The sequence below is a fragment of the Ascidia mentula genome, chromosome 6 (assembly GCF_947561715.1).
Source record: "Ascidia mentula chromosome 6, kaAscMent1.1, whole genome shotgun sequence".
In the NCBI taxonomy this organism is placed as follows: Eukaryota; Metazoa; Chordata; class Ascidiacea; order Phlebobranchia; family Ascidiidae; genus Ascidia; species Ascidia mentula.
The window spans coordinates 15,451,914-15,463,778 of record NC_138571.1 but is presented as its reverse complement, the minus strand read 5'-3'; the positions used below and the strand labels follow the sequence as shown (position 1 = coordinate 15,463,778).

Genomic DNA, 11,865 nt, shown 5'->3' with positions numbered 1-11,865 from the left:
GTTGCCGAACAAAGAGTGTTTCTCGCAGATTATCAAATATGCACATGCGCACAATCTTTTCCACGATTTTTTGTATTTTTACATAAATTGTGAGATGCCAGCTGTTATTTGGAATAACGAATGCATTATGTACTATATAAGCATAAAGTAAGAAACACGGAAAATAATCAGTAGGTTGTTGCATGTTGTAAACAATATCTTTTTTTTACCACACCGGGATTTGAACTCTGGATATCCTGAGCACGAATCCCGATCAGGTTTTCTTCTTGGTATGTGGGTCGGGGCGCTTGACCAATGCTGCAATATCAAGTGGCAAAGCGGGTGCTATGCAGTCCCACAGCGCCCATGTGCGTTTCTCTACCGTAATTTACTCAAAATTGACGAGAAAATATGTATCAGTACATATGTTTTAAACTTCGTTGCGATTTTAAGGCAGCCATTTTGTTATCTATCGTATATGCACCGGCAACTAACATGCTAAATGTGAAAAAGATTGCTTTGCAAAACGATTTCTAAATAACATCCTACATAACGATGATTTGCAAGAAACTGCATTTTGGTATGTACTGCCGAAAGTCGTGCTCACAACCAAACAAATTCACCGCATTCTGCAATGAAAAAAATTGTATCCCCGGGCTGTTATTTGCCAGCGCACATCCAAAAATATCATTCTGTTGCAGTTAGTGGAAAATCTTCTTTATTAAAGAGCATGTACGCTTGGCCGTGGGCAAGGAATTTTCTGCATTCTTTGGAGGCGAAATCTGCTAAGCATTAAGTACATCTATACATTCCGTGCAAAGGGAATTATTTCTCATGCAATATGCAAATATCCAAGAACACGACTGGATTTATCTGAAGTTAATGACCCTCACCGGCGTGCTTGTGGTATTAAGCACGTTGTTGCAGGATAGTTACATCCAATCTTACACTCGAACTAATGGCTTTTTGCATATGTGTTCCACCAAATTAACTCCGAAAGGTGATAATTTGTTGATAACCATTCAGCTTTTAAAGCAATCTACATGCTTGGCGGTGAGGCAGTTGCCAAATGAACGATACTTATGGTTATATGATTTGTAATTGTTTCTTAAACATAATACTTGTAACTTCGCCAACCTTTAAATAAAGAATAAACTCAAGACGGCTCTCACAAAGTTGATCTCAAAACTAAAATAATGTCGTGAATAGCCTGAAGAAAAATAGCGTTTTTGTACGTCATCACGCCTAAGATTCTTTTGCCTCAAGCATTTGAAGATTAACAGTGCTTGCATAAATTTAAGGCTGTGGTATATAACGATTCGGTTCGGTTATGCTGTATAGAGTATAGTGTTACGTTTTGCTAATCCAGGAATATTAAGTTCTTGTAAAGGGACCGTCCGATTCTGCGTTATTTAAAACTGCGTTATTTATCTTAAAATATAAACCAACCAACGTCAACTTTTGATTGAAGGTAGCAGAAGTCGATGGAGTAAGAAAAATGAAGGTTGTGTTTATCTTAAATCTTTTGGCACTGACATTTGCCTTATCTGAAGGTTAGTGGCATTTTATCAATTATAAAATTATGATTATGACATCACAGTTTGCAACAATTGACATAGTCGTTTTCGATTATGAAGCTTGTTGCGTTAAGAGTTTATAATAAAGCTTTTTGATTCATTAAGGTTGTCATCAGGGGCAAGGTGGAAAGCGCAAAAAGCGAAGTTCTCATGAGGAGACAGAAGTTTGGCGAGACTACTTTGCGGCCTGCTTGGACCATTTGGTAAAACACATGTCTGTGATTTTTTTGCTCAAATGAACAAATGAATTTTTGCCCAGTAAATATTGCGACAACTTATATTTAGGCTTTTTGAAATTTTTTGGACCGGGCTTCTCAAACGTTTTTTCTACGACTCAAATTAAAATATTTCGGTGCGACCGCTTGATGGGTTGTCTACAATAGCCGTACATGTATTATATTGCACGAACAACTAAAAGCCTGAAATGCGGATAGTTTTTGGACCACAAAGTGTCATTGCAGAACCCAAATCCGTCTTACGACTGGAGATCGAATGTTGACTTCACCATCCTTGAAAGCCAGTGGTACCTTCAAACTGAGAACGTTCTTTGCAGGTAGGTGCTAATGGAAAGACTTTTTTTTAAGTTTTAAGTAGCCAATTGTGTGAATTTTGTGAGCTGCATTCAAATGCCCACTATTTCGACCTGTTGGGTATCAGTGTAGCTGTTTGTTGGCCCCAAATTGTTGTTTCTAGTTTTCGTTAATTGGCGCCATTTTGTGTGTAGCCCTGAAAACGGGTATGATTCCGAAAGCTGCTGGAATACTGAGATAGAGGAATACCTTGAAGACGATACTCTGCTGCCAATTGTTAAACAGTGCATCACTCAGTACTTCATAGACATCTCCCACGACCCTCCACTATGTAACTATCATTATCTTCACAAAAATAGAAAATCAAAGCTACGATGCTGCTGATTGACATCTTAAGCAAACTTTCAAATACACCTGTGTCCATGACTAGTGTGGTATTATCATTGCAACTAAAATCTCTGTACCCATTGGCAAAATAAAACTGCCAACAGAATTTCCACTAAAACCTAGTTGGACCCGACGTTAAACCCAATCATGAAAACCAAAATACCCTTTTTCAAGCGATAAAGCATAGGTTTTATTATCACAAAAACGTTGCTTGTGTGGATCATGGATGAGAAGATACTTAAGAGTAAATATACATTTTTATTGCAGACCATTACTCGAGCCGCAAAAAGCGTGGTGTGGCATCGAGTTATCCGACTAGACCTCTAACTCCTAACCCGTTTACCGATTCATCCATCTATATTAATCCGAGTTACAGCAGCTGCTTGCAAAGCACTTCGGGGAGCAAACTAAAGTTTAACAAGCTTCTGTCCGCTTTAGCCAAACATACAGTGGTCAGGTGGGAATGCATTTGATGTCGTTATAACTCGCGTTGGCTTGCTTCTAAATGTGCCCAATGATTGTGTCACTGATTTTGGTGTAAAATTCAAACACATACAGCACACAAAAATTGTGCTTAAATTTGTGCGTAGTCGGACACCAGTGGCAATACAATTACAATATAATAACCAAGGACCACATATGCTAAAAGTAGGTTAAACCCTTAGCCCATTTTCGGCCGAAATGCTAGCGTATGCATTGTCTAACTAAGAGTTTTTTTGCAATATCCTATTTGTGGCTTTTATTAACGTGAATCATCATTGTGGGCATTCCCGGCAGTCGTCAAACCTAAAATTCTTTACTCGCAATTGTTGTCCCTACAGGGAGTTTTGTGTTGGTTTCGCATGGTTTAAAGTCTGTCTCTTTTTGCAGGAAATGCAACAGTGCACTAAGGAAGCGCCCGATCACCTATGCACAAAAGTTCCTGTACCTCACGAAGGCGGACAGTACGGTCTTTACCGACATCAAGGCGTGCAATCGACGCCATTTCCCTGCACGTGAGTAAAATGGCATGGGGTTTCGCACTTTGCAAGAAAATAACTCTTTTCGACCCCTTGTATACAACATGCAGTGGCGATTAGAACTTGGAAAATTAAAAAATGACATAATATGATATTAAATTAAAAATAAATTTGTGTAAAAGTTATGAAACATATTATTAAACAATTTTCTGTTTAAACGAGGAACTACAGCATTGCACATATGCAAAAGTCCTAAATTCCTGAAAAAATATGAGATTTATTATTTGTATTTTAAGCTGTAACTTTTGTACATACTGAAAGTTTGTATGTACTGAAAGGTTGAATCACCAGATCAGCGTTTGCAGTTTGGTGTTTGAACTACAAGTACATATAATTAGAATTTACATTCTACGTTGCATATTGTCAAGGCTATAAACTTAATGATTTAATTAATTATGCCAGCAAAACGTTTACGTGTGCCTGTACCTCATAATGTGTGCTATGGTTCGAATTTCGGTGTGATAAAAATAATACGTTTACCACGCAATAAGGTACATCCTATAAAACAGTGTTTCCCAACCTTTTTGTGGTAGCGTACCACTTGGGGGTAAACAATTTCGACGCGTACCACCAAGTTTAGTGTTATAAAGTAACCTAGGGGGATGAAGTAACAAACATTTTGAGATCACTTTTTAAAATTCGAACTATTTCCTCAAATTACCGAAAGGTGCTCGCGTACCACCTAGAATGCCGTCGCGTACCACTAGTGGTACATACGCTTACCACCGGTTGGGAAACACTTGCATAGAATAAAACGTCCAGTCCTAATTGCTTCTTTAAAGTTGTTTCGTATATTCTTCAGTCTTAACACTTTTTTAGCAAACTTCTGGAGCATCTACACGCCTTGGACTGAGTGCAAGCCATCGTGTAATGGCAGGCGGTCTAGACGCAGATTCTGTCACTCAGGCAACAATCCTAAGGTGAATTTGAGCGACTCCCAATGTCCTGGGAAAGCTGTACAAAGGCAGTCCTGCTCATCGAGGCGATGCTGGAGCGCCTGGGGTTCATGGTCACGATGCTCCAAGACTTGTCACAAGGGAACAAAAATCAGAACCAGAACATGCCGCGGACCAGCGTGGATTGGCAAATGTGCGGGAAACTCAAAGGACATTGCTCATTGTAACATCGGTGTCGAATGTGAGTGGTTTCATTTTTTGTTTTCATTGAGGATATATACGTATTCTATTTGGTGGTCGTTCAAGAAGATATTGGTCATCCTGGTTCTTCACGTAACTAATTATAAATTAGAAGTCCGTCATGTCCTACATATGGTGATAATTGAAAAAACTCTAATCTTACTCTTTTGTATACTTGTTTCCTCACGTTATTACAAACAAAACAAGACGAACAAGATCAGGGCTTGTCTTATATGAAATATGCTGTACACGATTAAATAGAATAAACGGCCTATATTCTCTGAAAAAATATCCAAATCGATTTTAGCTTCCTTAGAGTCTTCGTGGTAAATTTTCCCTTTTAAGCGTGGGGCACCCCTATAGTGCGAGTCCTAATTTGACCAAACAGTACTGGCCCAAGCATGAGTCGATGTCATCAAAGTTTAAACCATTTCAGGTAGGCAAGTGTGTCAGGGTGGCCAGGTTTACGACCAATGCCCGCAATGTGGTCGGGAATGCCAGTTTATCGACAGACCTCCGCCCTGTGCACCTGGTTGTCGCCCGGGCTGTGTTTGTCCTGGAGAATTGTACTGGAGCAACAAACTGAAAAAATGCGTGACAGCGACGCAGTGCAGAGGTGTGTGTGTCTGTTTGTGTGCAAGGTGTGTGCAAAATGTGTGCAAGGTGTGTGTAAGGTGTGTGCAAGCGTGGGTGTTGTGATGAATAAACAAAGTGTGCTGGCGTAGAATAGTCTTCCGTCCCAAATCATTTGCGCAAAAGCAAAATGCGGACAGGATGCATTTTATCTGTTCACAAATGGTTTGTGTTAATAAAGATAGCATTCCGGTAACACACATGGGTGCATATTTCATTCCTAGATTTTGTGCTTGTCCAAACTAACGTTACAATGGTGGCGTAGAATAGTCTTCAGTCGCAAATCATTGTAAAACCAAAATGCATGCTAAACAGGATGCAGGTTTACAACTTGTTTGTGTCAATAAACATGGCATTCCTGTAACACATAGGTGCATATTTTATTCCTAGATTTGGTCAATGTCCAAACTAACGTTTATTTTTCTGCGAAGGTTGTCCACCAGGACAGACATACCAAGCGTGCCCGCCTTGCGAGAAGACTTGCACAAACCGATATCCCGTTTGCATTCTTGGCTGTAAACCAGGTTGCGCGTGTCCTCCCAATCAGTTTTGGACGGGGACAAATTGCGTTTCGGAGTGTCGTAAGTACATGGTTTTTACCATAGTAGGCGTTTTCACCCGAATTCTATTCAAGTTTTATGACGGTATGACTGCAAAGTCAGACGATGGCCAATATCAAATGCATTTTAAATAGATAATAACACATGGGTTCTTTCATTTACTTCAGAAAAGATTCCGTCCAACCAAACACACTGGTCTTGGATTTCTGGCATGTTTACGGAATCTAATGAAAAGAAATAATAAAACAACTACTGACCATGTCTATTAACACATAACATATTAAACCCTTTCCCGTATATGTCTACTATATTCACATAGACAACCAATGTCAAATTTTTAGCCTGTTCCGGTGGTCAAGTTTTTTATAACTGTCGGCCCTGTGGAAGACATTGCAGGAATGCCTACAGAGCTTACTCGTGCACCACCACGTGCAAATCCGGTTGCGCTTGCCGGAAAAACTACTTCTGGAATCCGAAAACTAACAAATGCGTTTCAGAGTCAAAGTGTAATTGATGTATGCTGCACGGTGGTGTTAACTGTATGCTGTAGAGTAGAATATGATGGTGTGGAAATTAGTTAGAAAAACTGTACATATGTAATAAAGAAATCATACTATATAACCTATAAGCAGTAGTTTAGCGGTGCCGTTTCCACTGTTTCAAGCCATTTTTCGCTTTTGAAACACTCCCCTTGCTTATGAATCACTTCCAATCAGGGGTGGATTCTTTGGGACGATTGTATGGAAAATGACAAAACTCTGAAGTAAAATTTATTCTTATTTCGTCATTCGTCATTATTGCATCACAATGGGTTTTAAGTACTAACCTCTCCCCTAGGCCTAAAGAAACTTTCTGGATCCGCCCCTGGTTGCAATTCGTCTTGGTGACAGAATTTGATTTTACGTCGAATAAAGACAACAACCCAAGTTGTCCCTATCAATCGCATATATGCGGTTATTTTTCTGACTTTTTATTTAATAGTTCCAGTAATATTAAGAATGGTTAGAGTAATAATCACAAGGCTGAATAATACAGTTTGGTTTGTTTGTTATATTTGAAAACCCGTAGTGAATTGGTGTGTTACATATACTGGACCACCTAAATGTCGCTGTAACTTTTTCATGAGATCCGTCGGGTGAAACAAACTTTCTTTGTGTCGTAATGGGGGAATTACAGAAAAAGTAATCTTTTCGGTTAAACTTTTTGCGGGGGTTTGGTTTTCTATACAAACGACACTTCTCCTTTTCTTCCTATCGTTATCAAATGCTACAAAAACTCTCAACGGTGGCGATCACCAGTATCATTACCGACCAAGTATATAATAGATGCCTTTCTGTTCAGGTGTTCCATCTCCAGGTCCATCATGGTCGGAATGGAGTAAATTTGGATCATGTGTTGTGAGAGGCGGTGGAAACTGCGGGACTGGACGGAAAAGTAGGACCAGAAGATGTCTTATTGGAATCCAGCAGGTACATTTCTATTGTGAAAACTGTAATTTCGAACACGGCGTTGCTTGGGTAAAAAGTAAATCGAGTCTGAGGGAGCTGTTTTATATGCTATGTAGGTTTATGGAAGCATTTTAGTGTGTACTGGGTTCGACGTGTTAAAATCCACATACTTTTGATGTCTAATTTTTATTAATCTTTGCAGGGACATTCAAAGTTACTAAACTATTAAAATAAATACAAAAAAGCATGAAGCAAATAATATGAATTGGCTGTTTGGTCAGCAATATAATCCATAGTCACACCAAACTGCACTTATGAGACCTTAGGTCGAAACTGCATGCAGCTTACAAAAATAAACATTAACGTTTTTGGGAAATTTGTCTTTCATTGCAGGTGAAACCGTCGTTGTGCCCGGGAAAAGATTCCAACACACAGACGTGTTTTTCCTTTGGTGGATGTTTTAGTGCGATCCCATCTTCTTACGATCCCATACTACAAACCCTGGACATTTAGACTCCAATTATCGCTTTTACAATTGTTTCTCATTATAACTCTTTCCCAACGGTGCGTCTCCCCTACTGCAATGGAAAAATATTAAACTCATAATTAAACAGTGTATAAGCTATTGTGAATATGTGGAGAAACTTACTGAATTAGAGGTGTTTTGTCTTAGACGCGGCATCGATTCTGTGAAGCCCACTTTTTTATTTGTGTAAATAAATCGCATCAAAAATCCAAGATGGGAGGTGTTTTTTTTTAGGGCCCCAAGGCAAGAAAGTCAAAACTTGTTTTTAGAAATATTGGTTATTTTTTGGTTAATGTGGGAACAATTAAAAACGCAGACAAGACGCTTTGGTGTTCATGCTATGGGTTTGAGCGAGTAAAAGTGTTTGATTTAAAAGGTTTGCGATACCGTCGGCAATACATGCTGTCCGGACGAGTGGAAAGATAGAGATCATAATATACCAGCATTTAAATTGGGGGCTGTCTCGTCTACAAGACTTACGACAACGGTATGTACGCCTCAATATGGGGTGTATCAAACATGTTTTTTATTTCTAGTATAATTCATACAGTGTGACTTTCAAATGTTAAACAAATGGACCGTAAATGCTCTGAAAACGTTTTCAACTTTTCCCGCCATAAATGTAAAAATAAGCAAGGTGCTATATATAATGTGACTGCGTTACGTTACGATGGGCGACAAACGAAGCTGGGACAAACGGTTGCGACAGACTGACTTGTGGCGATAACGTAAATAAATTGAACTTGGCAAAAGACTGCACAATTAATCATAACAGCCTTTGGTTGCACAGCCTTATGTAATGTAGAACAGATGAGAGCAATATATTTAACAATCCCAACAAAAGAACACAGCCTTTGTCCAAGCGCATGCCAGATTTTAACGTGGCGCAATCTAGGTCTTCCAATGGAGAAAAGAACAAAATTCAACGCGGTCGGTAAACAGTCAAGCGCAGCGAACTGATTATTGTGTTGACAGAGGAGGTTACACATTCGTCAGCACGTTAGGCGACAAACAAGTCGGCCATCATCAATTCAGCAGTCAGTCACCATGATTCCTGCAGGACTGAGTAATTTAAGGTAGGCCTAAAACCGTTTTCACAAACTAACTAATCGAGAGCTGTTTTTATTGCGGCGATTTACTGAATTAATTCAATTCCGTGGTGTTAAAAATCAATACGAGATTTGCAGATATTAACAAAAAGAGTTGGCGCAGTACTTTGGAGGCTATTGCACGTGTTAGTGACAATGCTTTAGATTGAGATTATTTACCGAGAAAAAATTTTTTTTACTCCTACATAGTCTTGTATAAAATGGGGATTTCCCGCAATTTCGAATACGATTTTTAAATTCATTCTTAACATTTTGTATGGATTTGACAAAACCAAAGAAGTTTTATCAGAAACGTGCAAAATTTGTGTAACAGAAAATAACACAATAAACGTATCAATGATAAGCAAATTAACACTAATTATACCCAATTTTAACAGGAATCAATTTTTTTTAATTTTATAAGAATGGTTCAATTTCTTTATTTTTCCACTGTTGTTTGTTCGTTTGTTGAAAACCTTCTCATTGCTGGTAGCTTTGGAGGATGGGCATTTATAACCCCTGTGCTGAAAGAAGAAGGAATCTACAGTCACTTGTGTGTAAATGATTCAACGAATACTACTGTAAATGAAACATCAACTGTCTATCCCACTTGTATTGAGCAATCAGAGATTTTGAATCTTGTGTTCACGCTTACCACTTCTGTGTCAACTGCTTCAGTGTTTCCAAATGGGTTCCTCTTTCAAAAATGTAAAACCTGGGTCACTCGTTTAATAATGGTTTTGTTATATGTGACTGGATGTGTACTGATGGCAAACGCTTCCGTAACTAATCCCAGTTTGGTTTTTCCTGGTATGATTTCATTTGCACTGAGTGGTTCAATGTACTACATTACCAACATGCAGACTGCAAATCTATTTGTTAAAGCAAGATCCACAAATATATCAATCCTCGCGGGCACGTTTTTGTCATCTTCTGTTGTGTACCTGGTGTTATCATATTTGTATGAAAGTGGATTTCAATACTCCAGCTTGTTTTATTTGATATCGAGTTTTGGCATCCTGAGTCTATCTTCCACATTCTTTCTTTATCCAAAGAAGTTTATTCCTTTTCCTCCACCTGATGAGTTTTCCTATGGGATAAAAACGTGGTGCTCTAAGCCTAAAAAAGACAAAGCAGTAACACTCGAAGAGATTTCACTTACAAATCTAACCACAAATCAACCCACACAGAATCCGGAAGAAGGAGAACAGTCATTTATAAAAGTTTTTAAAACGACAATTTACTGGACCTGCATATTGCAAACAGTTATTCTGCATCTGTGCAATGAATTTTTTCAAAGTACTTTTGATTTGTGGATTCGCTCCATGACTGATAATGAAGATGAGGTTGAGTTATTCACAAGCATTTATGGAGTCTTCATACTTGCTGGAGGTCTAATTGTGTCCCCTCTTTTTGGTTTAGTTGTTGATTTGGTGGAAAGACGCTTTTACAGAAAATTCAACAACCAGAAGATTGCGAAACTGAAAGCACTTTTTCTATGTTCATTGCTGTTAAGCATTTTCGGAGTAATTTTTGCAGTGCTCGCAGCTACACCTGTCTTGTACCTTCATGTTTTGACATACTTTGTGTACAATATTTTCCGCTTGGGGATTTACAGCACAAGCTCCATATGTATTGCAACATACTTCCCCACTAAAATGTTTGGAGTTCTTCTGGGAGTTCTGCTGATATTCGGGGCTATTATCTCATTGCTTAGATATCCCATGTTAAGCCTTGTACTTCGTACGTTTGAGGGTAACTTTACCTATGGTTATCTCCTGCTTCTCATTTTGTGTTTAATTTCTTTTGTGCATCCCATTTACATATATTGGTACACAGGCCGAATAATGAAGCAGCACTTAAGATCGAAGAGTGATGGTTAAATTTGCCTTTTTTTGTACTCTCTTATCACATAGACACAAATTGTGACTTGCTATTTTTTGTGTTAGTGGTCTGTTGAGGTTCACCAAGTTTCAGTAAATGGAGTTGTGTTGTAACTTTTGTCATCCCAGGTTCTTCCAAATTATTTCATCCTGTCATATCCAACATACCAGCTGTGCTTTGATTTGAAAGTATCTAACATGACATTACTTACCTGCCACAAGTAACAGATGCAGTTTAGTGCTACTAGTGCGTGCATTTAATATGTTTCAATAATATGTAAAAGCTTTGTAATATGTGCAATGGCCAATTTCTATGCACCAACGATCCACCGCCAATTCTTCAATTTTGTTGTTTTATTTTGATTTCGTGGCTTGGACCATTCTTCATGCTAAAACGTTCGGCATCAACACCGGATGTATTTAGTGTCAGTTTTCATTAACGTTTGCGCTTTGCTTTTCCGTAACGTTCATTCGTTTTGCGGCAAAGTGCTGGAATTAATCTGCATTGCCATGTTTTGTCGCTGCATTTTACTTTCAACGTTGATACCTCACGCCAAATATAAAAGAAATAGGAAGTCTTCGCAAGAGACCAGACAATTAAGTCATCTGATGTCGAAATATCAAAATGAGTAGTGCTAAATAATTGTAAAACAATAACAATACCATTTAAAAATAAATCGTTTTATGGATGTGAAATGGTTCGACGGACCACATCGGTAAACAAGCGCAGTTGCTGTAGGTCAAAGTCTAATGCTGACATACTTCGTGGGGTTCAGTCGGTTCGTGCAACCGAGTTCGTGGAATTTAGCGACCTACGCGAACCCGTTGTTAACAACCTTATGTGTAGGCCTATATTTTACTTCAAGCTGCTATGGTGAGAGAACCAGATACTAAAATATTTGAATCCCACCTCTGGTTTTACCATTTGAGCATTTGCGCGAAGTAGAATTCTAAAACGATTTACAATTGTTAACCTGACATAATGACCAGCACCACTAATCACCACAGTACATATTTGTGATAACACAATAGAACATTTCCGTCAGCCGTCTTGCAAGATCAAAAAGTGTCCCTAAATGACCCATGCGCCGCCGATCCT

At 38.7% G+C, this 11,865-nt stretch overlaps 2 protein-coding genes across 3 annotated transcripts; both read left to right on the top strand.

Annotated features, from left to right (window-relative positions):
- Nucleotides 1-1,397: 1,397 nt before the first annotated feature.
- Nucleotides 1,398-8,001, top strand: LOC145906228 (properdin-like). Of its 2 annotated transcripts, XM_082993653.1 has the most exons (11): nt 1,398-1,532; nt 1,662-1,759; nt 2,018-2,109; nt 2,281-2,417; nt 2,741-2,930; nt 3,344-3,468; nt 4,312-4,629; nt 5,065-5,244; nt 5,693-5,842; nt 7,163-7,290; nt 7,663-8,001. In XM_082993653.1, exons 1-11 carry the CDS (start codon nt 1,478-1,480, stop codon nt 7,780-7,782), a joined length of 1,593 nt encoding a protein of 530 aa, XP_082849779.1. In that variant the 5' UTR covers nt 1,398-1,477; the 3' UTR covers nt 7,783-8,001. The 2 variants fall into 2 exon arrangements, with proteins under 2 accessions (XP_082849779.1, XP_082849780.1); XM_082993654.1 differs by lacking the exon at nt 5,065-5,244.
- A 1,289-nt stretch (nt 8,002-9,290) lies between these two features.
- Nucleotides 9,291-11,356, top strand: LOC145906226 (equilibrative nucleobase transporter 1-like). Its single transcript, XM_082993650.1, has one exon. The coding sequence runs from the start codon at nt 9,309-9,311 to the stop codon at nt 10,764-10,766; it is 1,458 nt and encodes a 485-aa protein (XP_082849776.1). The 5' UTR covers nt 9,291-9,308; the 3' UTR covers nt 10,767-11,356.
- Nucleotides 11,357-11,865: the final 509 nt, after the last annotated feature.